This window comes from Manis pentadactyla (assembly GCF_030020395.1).
Source record: "Manis pentadactyla isolate mManPen7 chromosome Y unlocalized genomic scaffold, mManPen7.hap1 SUPER_Y_unloc_5, whole genome shotgun sequence".
NCBI lineage: Eukaryota > Metazoa > Chordata > Mammalia > Pholidota > Manidae > Manis > Manis pentadactyla.
In genome coordinates, this window is record NW_026644610.1 from 525,462 (window position 1) to 543,011 (window position 17,550).

The following is a 17,550-nucleotide window of genomic DNA, read 5'->3' on the forward strand; positions in this document are numbered from 1 at the left end:
ACTGGGATTTTTCTCTGAGACCTTTCAGATAGCAATAATACGTGCTTTTTCTAAATAGAACCACAAATCTTAAAACTTTCCTGTCTTCTCCTTACCTCACTGAATAGGTAAATTAGCTTAGAAATGACAGAAGGAGTTTTCTTGATTTTGGTAGAACATCAGCTTTCCCAAGCTGCCATTGGAATTACACTATTTAAGAACATTGAGATTTGAATAATATGTAGGCTGCTGACAGTCCTTGTTTGAAGTGAGGCAAAATATAAACAAATGTATTTCTTTGACAAGGCATTTACAGTTGCTTTGCTATGATTTAATAAGAAGAGACGGAGAAGCAAAATATATTCAGAAAACATTTCTTTTTGTAAATGGGTAGCGTATTCTCCTGTAGGACCAGTGATAATTCATAGTTAACCTTATTTTTCATACTCATTTTCATGTCATTCTGGAAACTACTCTGTGAGTTCTCATTTCCATGAAGTAGCCCTTTACAGACTGGGAACTTGGGATTCGGTTTCTACTTAATCTTTTTCCCCACACGCTATTTACCCCAGTACCTTTATTATTCCCACAGAGGCCCTGTTAGCTTTGTGTGTCTCTTTACTGGACTCCTTTTCTTCATAAGCTGTGACACATAAAGCTAATTGTTCTAATTTTAGGAAGCTTCTGATTGCTGGAGAATATAGAGTGATATATTTAGCTTTATATGGGGTGGGGTGGGGGAGGGGTTATGGACTCCTTTGAGAGTCTCATGGTAAACCACAGGTCTTCTATCCAGATAAATGTATATTACATATATAATTTTGTTTACAGTTTCAGGAGGTTCATGTATTGCTCTTTCATTACCCCCCCATTCAAGAATTCCTAGTAGAGGTAGAGATAAGGAAACATCTGGGTATTTTTATCCTTTTTCAGTGGTGTTAACAGTCGTTTGCCAACTCTACCACCATGTTTAATCAAAACTAACTTAAATGCTACTTTGAATATATAGTAGAGTCATAGAGGTAAATAGTTTAAACCTTGTAACCCTTGGGAACATGGATTGTCAGAAACTGAGATGAGACACAAACAGCTAGTAATCAGAACACAAGACAAGTGTATCAGCTATGTAAACTGTATTTTTTCATATTCTGCTGGTATTATTAGGTATTTCTTCAGAGTTGAGTGTCCCAAAGAAAATAGGGAGAGAACAGGTCCCATCTTCAGAATGGTTTAAAGTAAGAGAAAATTTTGCAAATTATGAAAGTGATTTTTCCCTGTATTATAAATGAGACTGTTGCGATACTGAAGGGTTAGTTCATGTTTAAGTTTCAAAACTGAAGTATACTAAGGGCGAAATTATTAATCAGTAGGCTGGAATTTTAGCCATGGGGCAGATCCCTATAGGTAAAACAGCCAGTACACTGTCCGAAGCTGATGTTGTACTGGCCCGGTGAAGGCAGCCCGTGACTGGTATGCAGTCTGTTTTCTCTGGCATCATGCATCACTGTTAAGATGAAAGCTTTTCTGATAACTTTGGCAGTCTGTCACCATCAGTATTTTGGGGACCAACCTACTGATGACCCTGGGAGATTAGAACTCTAGAAAACTTGAGTTGCAGTCTTCCGTCACTCAAAATATTCTTGATTATAAGCCAGCTATGGCTGGCTTTTATTTATGTCCTAAATACCTGGATAGATGACTTTCTTTAGTTTTCTTTCTGTTGTATTTGTGTTTGTTACAGTCAGTCAGCCTGTGTGAGGACACAACGTTATTTTATATCTTTTAAAGATTAGATGGTCTATACTTGTGAGAGCTTTTATCTGAAAGAGACTTAATTGTATAATCACTTGTAATAATCAAGTAGGTATGGCATGAAAACTTCACAGGCACATGTGTATGTTTTTTATCCTTTACATTCTGATAAACAGTAGGTTTAATTCAGGGATTAGCTTCTCTGTGGAGCCTTTTCTTTATTCCTTTTTCTCTCTTACCTCCCAGAATTGGCCACTTCCTCCTCTGTGCCTAACCCTGTGTATGCTTTTCTACTGCATTGTATCACCCTGTTTGTTTATAGTCTCTCTCACTATACTAGACTCTAAGCTTCTAGAGGACATAGTGTATGTCTTACTCATTTCAGGGTATAAAGCCAGGCACGTAGAAGGTTCTCTGTAATGTGTTATGAAGGAAGGAAGGAAGGAATTCAATCCAAATGAATTCAATCCATGAATGAATGAATGAGTGAATGAATGTGTGACTGAACAGTATATTAAAGAATATTAGGAAGCCCTTAAGGAAGGGATCAAAACCTCACATGCCTTCAGGGTCCAGGCATAAATGAGTTAAGCAGACTGGTGGGCTCTGCTGTGGTAACTTGGAGAACCCCTGCGTTACCTAAAAGGGGCAGCTGCTACTCCACTCCAGCCCATTGGTGCCTTGTGGGAATGCTGACTCTGTTGCCACACCTTTAAATTATTTAAGAGAAGCCAGACCAGACTTTGGATATTTATATGAAACCTTATGATTGGCAGCCAAGTTTCTTAAACCCTTTTATTGAGGTGTAATTTACGTACCAAAAAAGCGTGTATATTAGGGGTATACACCTCAGTCCCTTTTCACAAACTGAACTGATTTTTTATGTGGACTGAACAAAACTGGTTTGACCTGCAGGCCACCAGTTTGCAACTTGTGACAAAGGCCATATGGGAGCTAGCTACATGGTTTTGTTAAGAATTACCTGATAGGTACGTGTGCTTTAAAGTGGCACATCAGCCAAATGCAGTGTGTGGACCTTACATGAATTTTGATGCAAATAATTGAGATGTAGAAAAGCATTTATGAAACAGTTGGAGAAATTTAAATGTTGACTAGCTGTTTAATAATATTGAAGAATTACTGTTAATTATTTTAGATGTTACATGGTTGTCTTGGTTTTTCTTTTTTATATAGAGTTTATTTTTTAGAGCACTTTAGAGCAAACTTGAACAGAAGCTGCAGAGTTCCCATATACCCAGTGCCCCCCTCAACATGTAGCCTCCCTCATTATAAACATCCCCCACCAAAGCGATTCATTTGTTATAGTTGATCAACCTGAACTGACACATCATTATCACCCAAAGCCCATAGTTCACATTAGGGTTTACTCTTGATGTTGCACATTTTTAGGGTTTTGACATGTATAATGACATGTACTGCCATTATAATATCATAGTTATTTTTTTAAGAGTCTTTAAAGACACATACTGATTTATGAATGAAATAAAATAATACTGGAATTTGTTTCAAAATAATTTTGGAACAGTATGAAGGTTTAGTTATAAATGAAATAAACTTGACCATGTATTAGTAATCATTGAAGCTGGGTGATGGGTACATGAGAGTTCATTATATAAGTGTCTCTGTTTTTTGTATGTGTTTGAAAATTTTCACCTTCAAAAGCAGAGCAGAAGTTCAAGTTAAAACTGAAGCATGATTTTTGGGGTCTGGGATAATGGGACAACTACTGTAGGTTGTAGAATCTCAATTTCTGGAACTGAAGTCTACAAAATTAATAACATTTCCTTTTTCATCTGTAGGGCCTGAGAGTCAGTATACTAAGACTGCTCAGGAGATTGTGAACATCTGTTACCAGACATTGACTGAGGTAGGTACTAAGAGGAGGTCCCCTTGGAATCCAGCTTTCTGGAATCCCTTTGTTGCCTTGTCTGAGGAGGTCTGCCTTCCCTGCCTGTCGAATTTTAAAATGTAACATCCCACCCCCACCCTGACCCCACATCCCATGTTTCCTTCCATGCTTTATTTTCCTCCTTAGCATTAAATGTTTTATCAAACTATACAATTACTTATTTTGATTTTCATATGTGTTCTTCCACTAGAATAGCAGCTCCATAAAGACAGGGAATTTTGTCTGCTCTGTTTACTTTTGTATATCCAGGGTCTAAAGCACACGTTGAATGAATTCACCAATTTTCTTTATTTCTCAGTATGATGAGCATTTGACTCAACTTGAGAAGTATATTTGTACAGCTAAAGAAGCAGCTTTGGAGGAAGCAGATTTAGAAAGCTTGGACCCCATGATTCCAGGCCCTTACACATCCCAGGTGAGTCAGAGGACTAGCAACTTCCTCTTAGATTTTTCTTATTGGTTTGGGAAGTTGGGAGCATAACAGATGTATTGACTGCGATACCCTTCTTCTCTGTCCTTCCTCTTCATATGCCTTTTGTGTGCTTTCTTGTCTTCTCATAGGCTAAGGTGAGTGAGGGCCATCGGTCTTGGTGGCCTTGTTGAATCCGAGAGGCAGATATGGAATGAATGAGTGGGGTGGGGTGTTTGTTGTTCAGGCAGTATTTAGGAATACCAGATTCCTGACCATTATGGCCAGAGGCATCCTTTTGAGTCTCTGGAGCCCTCTTGCCCATGAACTGGGGCTCTAGGACATCCTAGAGCCTATATAACTAAGTATAGACTTAGTTATAGATGTGGGCCACATTGTTTCTGTTCCTTATAGATGCCTGATTACTCATCCCCATCTTAGTGTAGCTCAGATGTCACCCATTTTCCTGGATTGGCTCCCTTTCCTTAAAAATCAAGATAGATAACATTTATAATATTCCTTAATTTCCATGTCAAAAGATTTAGAAAGCAGGATTAATAAGAAATGTTTAGTCTTTCTGTTCTGACCCTTAAATATATACTCAGTATATTTCACCTATACTATACTCTTAGAGGGCTGGCATATTTGAAGGAATGGACTTACCAGAATACAACTGGTGCTTGGTTTCTCAATTGGAGGCACTATGGTAAAGTGGGAAGCACATGAAGTTTGGATAAAACAGGCATGGGTTTGGATCTTAGCTCTGCTATTACCTAGCTTTGTGAGCCTGAGGTGCTAAGTTAACCTCTCTAACCCAGTTTCCTTTTTCTCTAAAGTATATTTCTCAAAATGGTTGTAAATATTAAATAGGCCTGTTTGCGTTGCACATAGTAGACATTCAGTAAATGTTTCCTTATCTGTATGAAAGTTGTCCACAAAGTCCTCAGAGGCCCCTTCAGACTCAACCAAATCTTTGAATGCAAAATTCTCCTAATTTCCACTGGAAAACTTTTTTTCATTCTACTGAGGTTTTACTCTAAACTAATAATGTGACCTATGTGATCTTTGTTGGATTATTGCTGTCTGTATCTCATTTATGCACTCTCTCTATCTATCTTTTACTTTCTTGTTCACCCCAAACCTAGGTTACTGAGGGATCTAATAGGCCCATAGCTTCCACAAGGCCCTTTCTGGTAAGTTAAAGCCTGGGTTTTAGCCACCATTTCCCAGGAGAGATGAACCAATCTGTGGCGCATGGTTTGCTGTAGTCTATAACAGTGTAAACCTAGTCGTTGGGTGAGTCAAAGCCTTAAACCTAAAAGCCATCTCCTGTTTCTTCCCTACCCTTCCCACACTACCTGAAAGAGCTGAGGAAAAGCTGGAAACTGTTAATCCTGCTTGAGCAGTAGCTATTGCTTAGTGCAGTTAGAGGATCTCCTGGGAAGGTTGCGGTGTAGATTGCTGCTGCATCATTCTAGCTTACCCTCTCATTGTTGCCTTCACTCTTATATATACATTTAAAAATAGTAAACCCAATTCATTACCTTTTAACCTGAGGAAGATGCACATGAGTGATGGTCCTTACTCATTACTACTCTTCTGATCCAAATGTTTAATCAAAGAGTGTTTGCAGAAGTTTGACCAGGCATTATACAAGTCTAGTTGTATAGAAACATAAGAGTAATACTTTACTAACAGCTGTAAATGGTGGTATTCAATAATGCATTTTTCACTCAACTGTTTCCACCTAGCTTGTCATTGTGTGATACACTCGACTTAACCCCTTACCTAAAACTGCTCACTTTGCAGTTCCCCACAAAGCCTTTCATTCCTGATTTTCTCTTACGTTCCAGAGCTAGTTTATATGCTCTGTAATGATTTGAATTGTCTTGCTTCTCTTTCTCCAAAACCCTCTTCTCAATGAGCCTCACTTGTTTGCTTTTTAAATGAAAGAAAGTATCATGTATGTGAATTTTTGGTTGATCAAAATTATGTGTTCGTTGGGAAAAATTGGGAAATATAAAGAATAAATAAGTTACCTAAAGTCAAGTGTGCCACTCAAAACCAGCCACTGTGAATATTTTGGTGTGTCTCCTTCAAGTCTGTGATGTGAGTGTGTGTGAGTATATACACATGTGCATGCTTTTATAGACACATTTTTAAAGTGGAATGGTCAGTATGGCTTTCTGTCTTGTTTTCATGTTACAAACACTATTTCATTGAGTAGTCTTTAAAAACATGATTTTTAAATAGCTGTATAATATTTCTGCCCTCAGCCAGCTTTTTAGAGAACTCTACTTCTCAGCCTGTACTTTATTGATCCGCTTGCCCTCCTGTCACTGAGTAGTCCTTTTGCTGAATCCCTGTTCTCTTCAGGAGAGGGAAGAGAGAAGAGGTCTATAATTTATTGAATACCAGGCATTGGGTAAGGTGCTTAACACTTCTCTTTCTTAGTTCTTCCAACAACCTTGTGAGGTAGGTTTTACAATTGAGGAAACCAAGTTTTAGAGTAAGTAATTAGTTAAGGTTACTCAGCTTGCAAGTGATGGAGCCAGGACTTGAATCCAGAGCAGTTTATTCCAAAGCCCATGGCTTTTCACCACACCATTTTGCCTCATAGAATCCTCTGAAGAGCTCATAAGCTATTAAACCATTCCATGCTCTTGTTGTAGTTAAAATTCCTTTATCCCATTTCCTATTAGATCTCCAAACCAAACAATAAAATAGCACTGGTTGAAGCCCTGGACCTAAAAACAATATTAAGGCAAGGCTTAGAAGAAACTAGGTTATTGACCAGAAAGGCTGTTAGGATATAGAATGGTCCCATAGCTTTGATGGTTTTCTACTTCAGGTTTCTGATCATGTGCATCAGATGTCTCTCTGCTAGAATGAGCAACATTTGTAAGGTTCCCAAAAACCTGTCTACATAAACCTGTGCCAAACTATGTTTTCTCTTTAAATCAGATAATTCTGCATGACCTTTTTCTGCAGTGAAGATTTTAAGGGGGAATTCTCTGTATTTCTCCCTTTCCTAAGTAGAAGCTAAGTTGTATGATTTATGCCACAGCCTCCTGATTTGTATAACAGCACATCCCTCAGTATGTCTCGAGATGCCTCTGTATTTCAAGATGAGAGCAATATGTCTGTCCTGGATATTCCTACTGTCACGCCAGAAAAGCAGGTAACAGAGGTAGGATTTTCTTTTTATCTTTCTGTGATTGGTAGTATGCTATGAGGTGGGGAGCAATGACTGTGATAATATATGACCGGTGTCAAAGATGATTGTGCCCCTTGGCCCTGGGAACAAAGGCTTAGAAATGTAATTTCAAGGTGGGATGGTAGCAGATCATGTGACTGGCATCTTCTGTCTCTCCCCACGGGCAGAGTCAGGCACAGCAGAACTTCAGGGAAGTGTAAGAGGCATCAGAGCAACCTGACAGGTGACTAGAGAGACCAGCTGCCCTCAGAGACAGTTCAAAATAATCACCCTGCTACTTTACCTTATGTGTGCTGTAATCTGAATGAAAAATATGTATAAAATAAAATTAAAATTTTATTATTGGTCTTTTTTAGAGGTACCAGAAGATATTCCTGATCTGAAGCCAGAAATCCTCTATCAGTTTTTCTCAGTCAGGGTTCCACTGGCGAGTGAAAAAACCCTGGAGAGTTTTTCTATCCCAGAGTCCAACACAAGCTAAGGAAAGCCTGGGTTAGAAAGGAAGAGTCTTCTTATAGTCATACAGTAAGAGGAGACAAAGGACCTTCCTGTTCTTTGTGTTCTTACCCTACTCATGACTTCCAAAGAACAAATGGAGGAAAGTACACATGCCTTAAGCTGTGTAAACAGCCCCCACTAACTGTGGGGTTGACTGGGATATCAGTGAGGAGCATCGTTCCGGGTGAGAGCCCTTGGTTAAATCCCACAGGCACGTCCCTCAGTGATGTGCTATTTGTGTTCCTTACTCAGATGCACCAGGGCCGAGGTAGTCTGTGTGAGGAAGTCTCTGATGTGGATATTGAAGGGTATGAGGAGGAGGAGGAGGAGGATGGGAAACCTAAGACTCCAGCCCCAGTGAGTATGCTTACAGAAAGTTTATGGTTACATTACTCTCTTACATGGTAGGCAGACCAAATCCCAAGGTATCAGAGGGTCTCCATAGTGAGGTCCAATCTGACTTTAATCCTTGGAACTAGCTCAGGAAGTCTGTCCACCACAATTACTTAACTTCCTATGAAACTGCTAGCAAGGGTGGCTGATGGCATCTTCTGGTCTCTTACTTGGTCTGTTGATGGGACTTTGACATGCAACTGGTCTTAATTCAGGAAAGTGAAGATGCAGATGGTGATCTTGCAGATGAAGAGGAAGGAATTGTGCAACAACCTGAAGCTAGTGTTCTGTATGAGGATTTGCTTATGTCTGAAGGAGAAGATGATGAGGAAGATGCTGGGAGTGAAGAAGAAGGAGGTAATCCTTTCTCTGGTAAAGCTGGTTCCTTTGCTTGTGTTCCTATGTAGCTCACCATAGTACCCTCAGGACTGGATAAGAAGCTCTTGGCCTCATATGCTGTTGCCAGAAGGTGCTCTTCTGTTGAAGTTCCATTTATAGGCCTTAGAGGCCTGAAGACTCACTCATAGGGTGATCAGATTCTTTAGCCTTAGAGGAAGTGAGGAAATAAAACAGGAGAAGAAGGTATAAAAGATGACAGGCGAAAAGGCAATGCAATGCCTAAGTAGCAGCTTTGGTTTGAATATTTGATAAAGACAAGAAGAAATGTCTTATATGGGATAGTAGGGAAGGAAAATTAGGAGGAAAAGACCTGCTTTGGGATGTTTTGTGGATTAATGAAAATGGCAGGGAAAAAGTATAGGAAAAGATGATAGGGAAAAAACAGGTAGGTTGGACTGAGATGGAATAATGAATAATTGTTTGAACTCAGTTTTCATACCACAGATCATGCCACTGTTGACTGTCTGTATTCCTCGGATGTGAGGAGTCCAGGCAAGATGCCTATATAGATGTATGCAAGTAACTAGTTTTGGAAGACCAAGACAAAGATGGTACTTCTGTCAAGCTTATCTCAGGGTCTGTCTCTTTTCACAGCTATCCAGCTGAGTGAAAGTGGAAGTGACTCCGATGTGGGATCTGGTGGGATAAGACCCAAACAGCCCTGCATGCTTCAAGAGAACACAAGCATGGGCCTGGAAAATGAAGAAAACATGATGTCCTATGAGGGAGATGGTGGGGAGGCTTCTCCTGGTCTGGAGGATAGCAACATCAGGTAATTGACCACAGCATGCTACAGGGTTGTGGCATCACTGCCCAGCTCTGATGTCAAAGCGCCCAGCATCAGATTTCTTTCATCCATCAAACATTTCCTGAGCTACCTACTAGGGCCAGGCACTCTGCTAGGCCCTTGGGGATACAAAGTAGCAAGACTATCCTGCCCTTGAGGAGCTCACAGTCTAGTGGAAGAGACTGATAAAAAGAAAATCATTACAAATGCAATGTAATAAGTGCTATAGCTTAACTTAAGTACAAAGTGCGAAGGCATCACTGAGAAGGGAGTCTCTCACTCTGCTTGGGGTAATCAGGGAAAGTTTCACAGACAAGGGATCATTTGAACTGCGCCTTATAGGATGCATAGGAGTCTACTGTAAGTGGCAGCAGGTGAGGGGACTCTTAGAGATAGAATAGATTCAAGGCACAGAAATATAACAAGGTTTGTTCCAGAGAAGCGGTGTTGGGAGCTGTGGCCCCAGAAGTAGCAAGGGACTGGATTGAAGAGGATCTTAAATGGCATGCTCAGAAATTTCACTTTTGGGTAATAGAATCATCACTTTGAGAAAAAGGAAGCAACATAAAATTTGTGTATTAACTAAGTAATTCCAGGACAATGATGAGGATCTCAACTGGGATCAGTTAGAAGCAGGGGTAAAAGGAAAGGGATGTGTTCAAGAGCTATTTGAAGAGTAGATCAATTGGATTTAGGAGGTAAGGAGATTAGGTATATAATGAATGGAAATTTCACTGAAAGAGGACAGAGTAGGAACAAGTATTAGATGAGGTAGGAAAGGAAGAAAAAAATAATTTGTTTTTGGACATGTTGGATTTAAGGTACATATGACATATGTAGGCAGAGGTGTCTGGCAAACAGCTAAAATATTTATTCATTTATCAAATACTTATCACGAGTACAAAAGCAACTAAGATGTGGTCCCTTCCTTCAAAGAATGCAGTCTAGTGGGATACCTGAAACAGGTAAACAGATAGTCACAGTGCAGCATGAAATGTGCTATGATAGGTAGCCATAAGATTTTCTGGGACATGGGTAGGAGCAGGGAAGGGGAGCTGGGTGGAGAAAGAAGCTGAGCTGAATCAGGGTAGGAATTAGCTAGACGAAGAAGAAAGCAAAAGGCACTCTGGAGAACAAGAACAGCTCGTTGGAAGATACAGGGTCATGAAGCACTTGTAGGGAATGCAAGTAGCTCATGTGACTGCAGCTTTTGATACATTATTCATGTGATAGAGATCATTTAAAGAGGTTGGTAAGGACTAAGTCACGAGGGCCTGAACATTTTGGGTAGACGCTGATTGTGAGGGTATAGTATGATCAGGTCTCCATTTTGGAAAGATTGCTCTGTGCCCCAAAAGACAAATGTTCAAAATAACTTGAGTTAATAATTCACAAAAGAAATGCAAATGGCCAATAAATATATGAAAAAACAACTTCCTTAAGAATTAAAGAAAGGCAATAAAACCATGAAATGTAATTTTTTACCTATGAGATTGACAACGATTTAAATGAATGATAATGCCTACGCCTGGTGTTGGAAAAGACATTTGCAAATGACTGGTCGAAATGTAAATTGATAAAATGGGGTGGGCAGAAGAGAGGTATAACAATTTATCATTATAAATCAAAAACTTAAAAATGTGCATCCCCTTAGGCCCCAAATTTCCATGTTTAGGAAATTATTCTATGCACTTTCATCAAGATGTTTGTACAAGGATGTTCATCACAGCATTGTTTCTAATAGTGAGGAAATTGGAGACAGCTTAAGTGTCCCAGTGAAAGACTGTTAAATCATGTTACAGCCATAGATGGAATAACATGCAGCTATTAAAATGATGCTATAGATGTGTGTTTATTGATATGGAAAGCTATTCATCATAATTATTAGTAAAAAAAAAAGACACTGAGGAGTATGTAGAGTACTCTAATTTTGTGAAAAAAAATGTTTAAGTATCTAAGCAAAGTGCTAGAAAAAAATTGGAAGGTCTATACCAAAAGTTTTATCTCTGGGTGGTGGAGTTATTGGTGATTTTTTTCTTTTTTTCTGGTGTATATTCTAATTTTTTTGACTAGTGAACTTGCATTACTTTTTTGATTTTTTTAAGTAAAATTAAAAATAAACAAACAAATAAAATAAAGAGCATTCTGGTTGAAGCATGACGAATTAATTGGATTTCAGTGATGCAGGCCAGAGAAATCAAAGGACTAAGCTAAGTGAGGCAAAGTAGGGATGGAAAGGAGGGCGTAGATACAAGATACATTGAAGAGGTAGAATCTTCAGTACTGTTGACTAACTGGATTTGTAGATCAGTGACGCTGTAAGTGGTAGGTGAAACAGGTTGCCAGCATTTATGGTCATGTCAGCAGAAAGTGTGTCGTTGAGGGAGGAGAGTTTGATTCAGGTGCTTGTTTATATGAAGCTGGCTAGTTGATGTTTTGAACAGGATCATTTTTCTCTTGGGTCCAGAGAGAGAATAGTCCAAAGAGAGTAGAATAGTCCAGAATCAGTCATTTTAGTGTCCAGGGGAGGTGAGATGGGATGATCCCTTGGTGGCATTAAGAATGGGACTGGTCAGCTAGAGGACGGTGCCTGAGCTTAAGAGATGACATGTTTTTCTTCTCAGTTATGGGAGCTATGAGGAGCCTGATCCCAAGTCGAACACCCAAGACACAAGCTTCAGCAGCATCGTTGGGTATGAGGTATCAGAGGAAGAAGATGAGGAGGAAGAGCAGCGCTCTGGGCCGAGCATACTAAGCCAGGTTCAACTGTCAGAGGATGAGGAGGACAGTGAGGATTTCCACTCCATTGCTGAGGACAGTGACTTGGACTCTGATGAATGAGGCTTCCTTTGGGCCTCCTTGGTCAGCCTTCCCTGTTCTCCAGCCTAGGTGGTTCACCTTTCCCCAATTTATTTATATATGTACAGTGTCTGATCCTGAAAACACCAGGTTAACTAACACCTTAGCCTTTTAAGAGTAGTAAGTAAATGATAACAGATCACCTCTCCTTATCTTCCTGGGGAAACATCACCACACTTCGATTTAAAAACAACCCCCTTCCCCTACTACTAAGAAAAAGAGAGCAATCTCCTCCATCTCTAGAGCCAACTTTAATTCCATTTAATTGCTCTTGGTATCATTTTTCCCTGTGGAGGGAGGGAAATTATGAAAGGACTAATAACTTTATGTCCTCTTGATGTATTAGAAATTCTTCAAGAATGGTATCATCTCAATTTTCTAATTTGTAGTCTGGAACAGGTGACAGCCCCCTTGCTGGGACAGAGAATTGGATTGTGGTGGACTCTGTATCACACTAAAAACATATCTGTTGGACAAAGTGCCTGTTAATTTATTTGATTATGTAGTGCTTTGTTCCTAAGTGGATTTGAGGCTCAAATGACCATAAATCTTTGCAACAGCTTATGTGTCAGAAATAAAAAGTTGCCATGTAAGTATGTTCTGTCCCCCTATCCCCAGGGGATAAAGTAGGAAAATGATAAGTTCCTAAGGGCAAAGATTGTCTTCTATTTCTTCTCATACTTAGGATATCGTTCTGTGCATAGTAGGTACTCAGTAAATGTTCCTAGAGACATAAAGCCCTCAACAGATTTTTCACAGAGCATCTGCTCCAGAATAAGCACTCTACCAGGTCCTTGGGATACAAAGGTAAATACGACACATTTCTTTTACCCAAAGAGCTCACCATGAAGTTGGGGGAAGGGGAGTGGGATTTAAAATGTGTTGATAAATTATTACAATAATGTGATATGAGTTAAGAAGCTAGATACAAAGGGTAGGCAAAAATAGAGGAGTGATCATGTTTGAAAAAGTCAGGAAAGTCTTCCTGGAGGTAATTTATTAATTTTTATTTATTTATTTTTTATTTAGGTATCATTAATCTACAGTTACACGAAGAACATTATGTTTACAAGGCTCCCCCCTTCACCAAGTCCCCCCCATATACCCCTTCACAGGCATGTCCATCAGCATAGTAAGATGCTGTAAAATCACTACTTGTCTTCTCTGTGTTTTACAGTCCTCCCCGTACCCACACACACTATTCATGCTAATTGTAATGCCCCCTTTCTTTTTCCCCGCCCTTGTCCCTCCCTCCACACCCATCCTCCCCAGTCCCTTTCCCTTTGGTAACTATTAGTGCATTCTTGGGTTCTGTGATTCTGCTGCTGTTTTGTTCCTTCAGTTTTCCCTTGTTCTTATACTCCACATATGAGTGAAATCATTTGGTACTTGTCTTTCTCCGCCTGGCTTATTTCACTGAGCATAATACCCTCTTGCTCTATCCATGTTGTTGCAAATGGTAGGATCTGTTTTTTATTTATGGCTGAGTAATATTCCATCGTGTATATGTACCACATCTTCTTCATCCATTCATCTACTGATGGAAATTTAGGTTGCTTCCGTATCTTGGCTATTGTAAATAGTGCAGCGATAAACATAGGAGTGCATCTCTCTTTTTCAAACTGGAGTGCTGCATTCTTAGGGTAAATTTCTAGAAGTGGAATTCCTGGGTCAAATGGTATTTTTATTTTGAGCATTTTGAGGAACCTCCATACTGCTTTCCACAATGGTTGAACTAATTTACATTCCCACCAGCAGTGTAAGAGGGTTCCATTTTCTCTACAGCCTTGACAACATTAGTTGTTGTTTGTCATTTGGATGGTAGCCATACTTACTGGTGTGAGGTGATACCTCATTGTGGTTTTAATTTGTATTTCTCTGATGACTAGTGATGTGGAGCACCTGTCATGTGTCTATTGGCCATCTGGATTTCTTGGAGAACTGTCTATTCAGCTCCTCTGACCATTTTTTATTTGGGTTATTTGCTTTTTGTTTGTTGAGGTGCATGAGCTCTTTATATATTTTGGATGTCAACCCTTTATCGGATCTGTCATTTATACGTATATTCTCCCATACTGTAGGATACATTTTTGTTCCATTGATGGTGTCCTTTGCTGTACAGAGGCTTTTCAGCTTGATATAGTCCCAATTGTTCATTTTTGCTTTTGTTTAACCTTCACAGGGAGTTATATTCATGAAGATGTCACTCATGTTAATGTCCATGAGGTTTTTGCCTATGTTTTTTCCTAAAAATTTTATGGTTTAATGACTTAACATTCAGGTCTTTGATCCACTTTGGATTTACTTTTGTGTATGGGATCAGACAATTATCCAGATTCATTCTTACATGTAGCTGTCCAGTTTTGCCAGCACCAACTGTTGAAGAGACTGTCATTTCCCTATTGTATGTCCATGCCTCCCTTTTTGTGTATTAATTGACCATATATGTTTGGGTTAATGTCTGGGTTCTCTATTCTGTTCCACTGGTCTGTGGCTCTGTTCTTGTGCCAGTAACAATTTGTCTAGATTACTGTGGCTTTGCAGTAGAGCTTGAAGTTGAGGTATAAGAACACCCCCATTTTATTTTTCCTTCTCAGAATTGTTTTGGCTATTCGGGATCTTTTGTGGTTCCATATGAAGTTTTGAACTATTTGTTCCAATTCATTGAAGAATGCTGTTGGTAATTTGATAGGGATTGCATCAAATCTGTATATTGCTTTGGGCAGGAAGGCCATTTTGACGATATTAATTCTTCTTAGCTAGGAGCATGGGATGAGTTTCCATTTGTTAGTGTCCTCTTTAATTTGTCTTAAGTGTCTTGTAGTTTTCAGAATATAGGTCTTTCACTTCCATGGTTAAGTTTATTCCTAGGTTTGATACTATTATGAATGGAATTATTTTCCCAATTTCTCTTTCTATTGGTTCATTGTTACTGTATAGGAAAGGCACAGATTTCTGTGTGTTGATTTTGTATCCTGCAAATTTGCTATATTCCGGTATCAGTTCTAGTAGTTTTGCAGTGGCGTCTTTAGGGTTTTATTATGTACAATATCATGTCATCTGCAAATAGTGACAGTTTGACTTCTTTTTCACCAATCTGGATTCCTTGTATTTCTTTCTTTTGTCTGATTGCCGTGGCTAGGACCTCCAGTACTATGTTGAATAACAGTGGGGAGAGTCGACATCCCTGTCTTGTTCCTGAACTCAGAGGAAAATCTTTCAGTGTCTCGCTGTTCAGTATGATATTAGCTGTGTGTTTATCACATGTGGCCTTTATTATGTTGACATACTTGCCCTCAATGCCCAATTTGTTGAGAGTTTTTATCATGAATGGATGTTGAATTTTGATGAGTGCTTTTTCAGCGGCTGTGGAGATTTTCATGTGGTTTTTGTCCTTTTTGTTGATGTGGTGGACAATGTTGATGGATTTTCGAATGTTGTACCATCCTTGCATCCCTGGGATGAATCCCACTTGGTCATGGTGTCTGGTCCTTTTGATGTATTTTTGAATTTTGCTAATACTTTGTTTAGTATTTTTGCATCTACATTCATCAGGGAAATTGGTCTGTAATTTTCTTTTTTGGTGGGTCTTTGCCTGGTTTTGGTATTAGGGTGATGTTAGCTTCATAGAATGAATTTGGGAGTATTCCGTCCTCTTCTATTTGTTGGAAAACTTTAAGGAGAATGGGTATTATGTCTTCTCTGTATGTCTGATAAAATTCCAATGTAAATCCATCTGGCCCAGGTGTTTTGTTCCTGGGTAGTTTTAGATTACCACTTTAATTTCTTTTTTGGTAATTGGTTTGTTTAGATTTTGTGGTTCTTTCTTAGTCAGTCTTGTAAGGTTGTATTTTTCTAGGAAATTGTCCATTTCTTGTAGGTTTTCCAGCTTGTTAGCATGTAGGTTTTCATAGTATTCTCTAATACTTACTTGTGTTTCTATGGCATCCATCATGGTTTTTCCTTTCTCGTTTCTGATTCTGTTGTGTGTTGATTCTCTTTTTCTTTTAATAAGTCTGGCTAAAGGCTTATCTATTTTTTTTATTTTCTTAAAGAACCAGCTCTTGGTTTCATTGATTTTTTTTCTATTGCTTTATTCTTCTCAATTTTATTCATTTCTTCTCTGATCTTTATTATGTCCCTCCTTCTGCTGACTTTAGGCTTCATTTGTTCTTTTTCCAATTTCCATAATTGTGACATTGGGCTATTCATTTGGGATTGTTCTTCCTTCTTTAAATATGCCTGGATTGCTATATGCTTTCCTCTTAAGACTACTTATGCTGCATCCCACTGAAGTTGGGGCTTTGTGTTGTTGTTGTCATTTGTTTCCATATATTACTGTATCTCCATTTAAATTTTGTCAGTGATTCATTTATTATTTAGGAACATGTTGTTAAGCCTCCATGTGTTTGTGAGGCTTTTTGCTTTCTTTGTACAATTCATTTCTAGTTTTGTACCTTTGTGGTTTGAAAAGTTGGTTGGTAGGATTTCAATCTTTTTGCATTTACTGAGGCTCTTTTTGTGGCCTAGTATGTGGTCTATTCTGGAGAATGTTCCATGTGCACTTGAGAAGAATGTGTCCTGTTGCTTTTGGATGTTGAGTTCTATAGATATCTATTAGGTCCATCTGTTCTAGTGGGCTGTTCAGTACCTCTGTGTCTTTACTTATTTTCTGTCTGGTCGATCTGTCCTTTGGAATTAGTAGTGTTTTGAAGTCTCCTGAATGAATGTGTTGCATTCCATTTCCTCCTTTAGTTCTGTTAGTATTTATTTCACATATGCTAGTGCTCCTGTATTGGGTGTATATATATATATGGCTCCTGTATACTGGTCATATGCTCTTGTTGGACTGAGCCCTTTATCATTATGTAATGTCCTTCTTTATCTCTTTTTACTTTCTTTTTTTGAAGTCTATTTTGTCTGATACTAGTACTGCAACGCCTGCTTTTTTCTCCCTGTTCTTTGCATGAAATACCATTTTCCATCACTTGACTTTTAGTTTGTGCATGTCTTTGGGTTTGAGGTGAGTTTCTTTTAAGCAGCATGTAGATGAGTCTTGCTTTTTTGTTCATTCTATTACTGTTTGTCTTTTGATTGGTGCCTTCAGTCTGTTTACATTTAGGGTGATTATTAAAAAATATGTACTTATTGCCATTGCAGGCTTTAGATTCATGGTTACCAAAGGTTCAAGGTTAGCTTCTTTAGTGTGTTACTGTCTAACTTAACTCGCTTATTGCGCTCTTATAAACACTGTCTGGTGATTCTTTATTTCTCTCCCTTGTTATTCCTCCTCCTCCATTCTTTTTGGAGGAGTATTTTGTTGGTCT

The 17,550-nt window shown here is 38.9% G+C and overlaps 1 protein-coding gene across 1 annotated transcript in view; it reads left to right on the forward strand.

The window, feature by feature from the left end:
* The window catches only part of LOC130682319 (transcription initiation factor TFIID subunit 1-like), a 93,647-nt gene extending 81,390 nt beyond the window's left edge, over positions 1-12,257 (forward strand). The window contains exons 33-38 of the mRNA XM_057496702.1: positions 3,552-3,619; positions 3,960-4,076; positions 7,138-7,260; positions 8,394-8,550; positions 9,172-9,349; positions 11,989-12,257. Coding sequence (XP_057352685.1) covers positions 3,552-3,619; positions 3,960-4,076; positions 7,138-7,260; positions 8,394-8,550; positions 9,172-9,349; positions 11,989-12,205 — 860 coding nt within the window. The 3' untranslated portion in view covers positions 12,206-12,257. The remainder of the gene's footprint in view (positions 1-3,551; positions 3,620-3,959; positions 4,077-7,137; positions 7,261-8,393; positions 8,551-9,171; positions 9,350-11,988) is intronic.
* Positions 12,258-17,550: the final 5,293 nt, after the last annotated feature.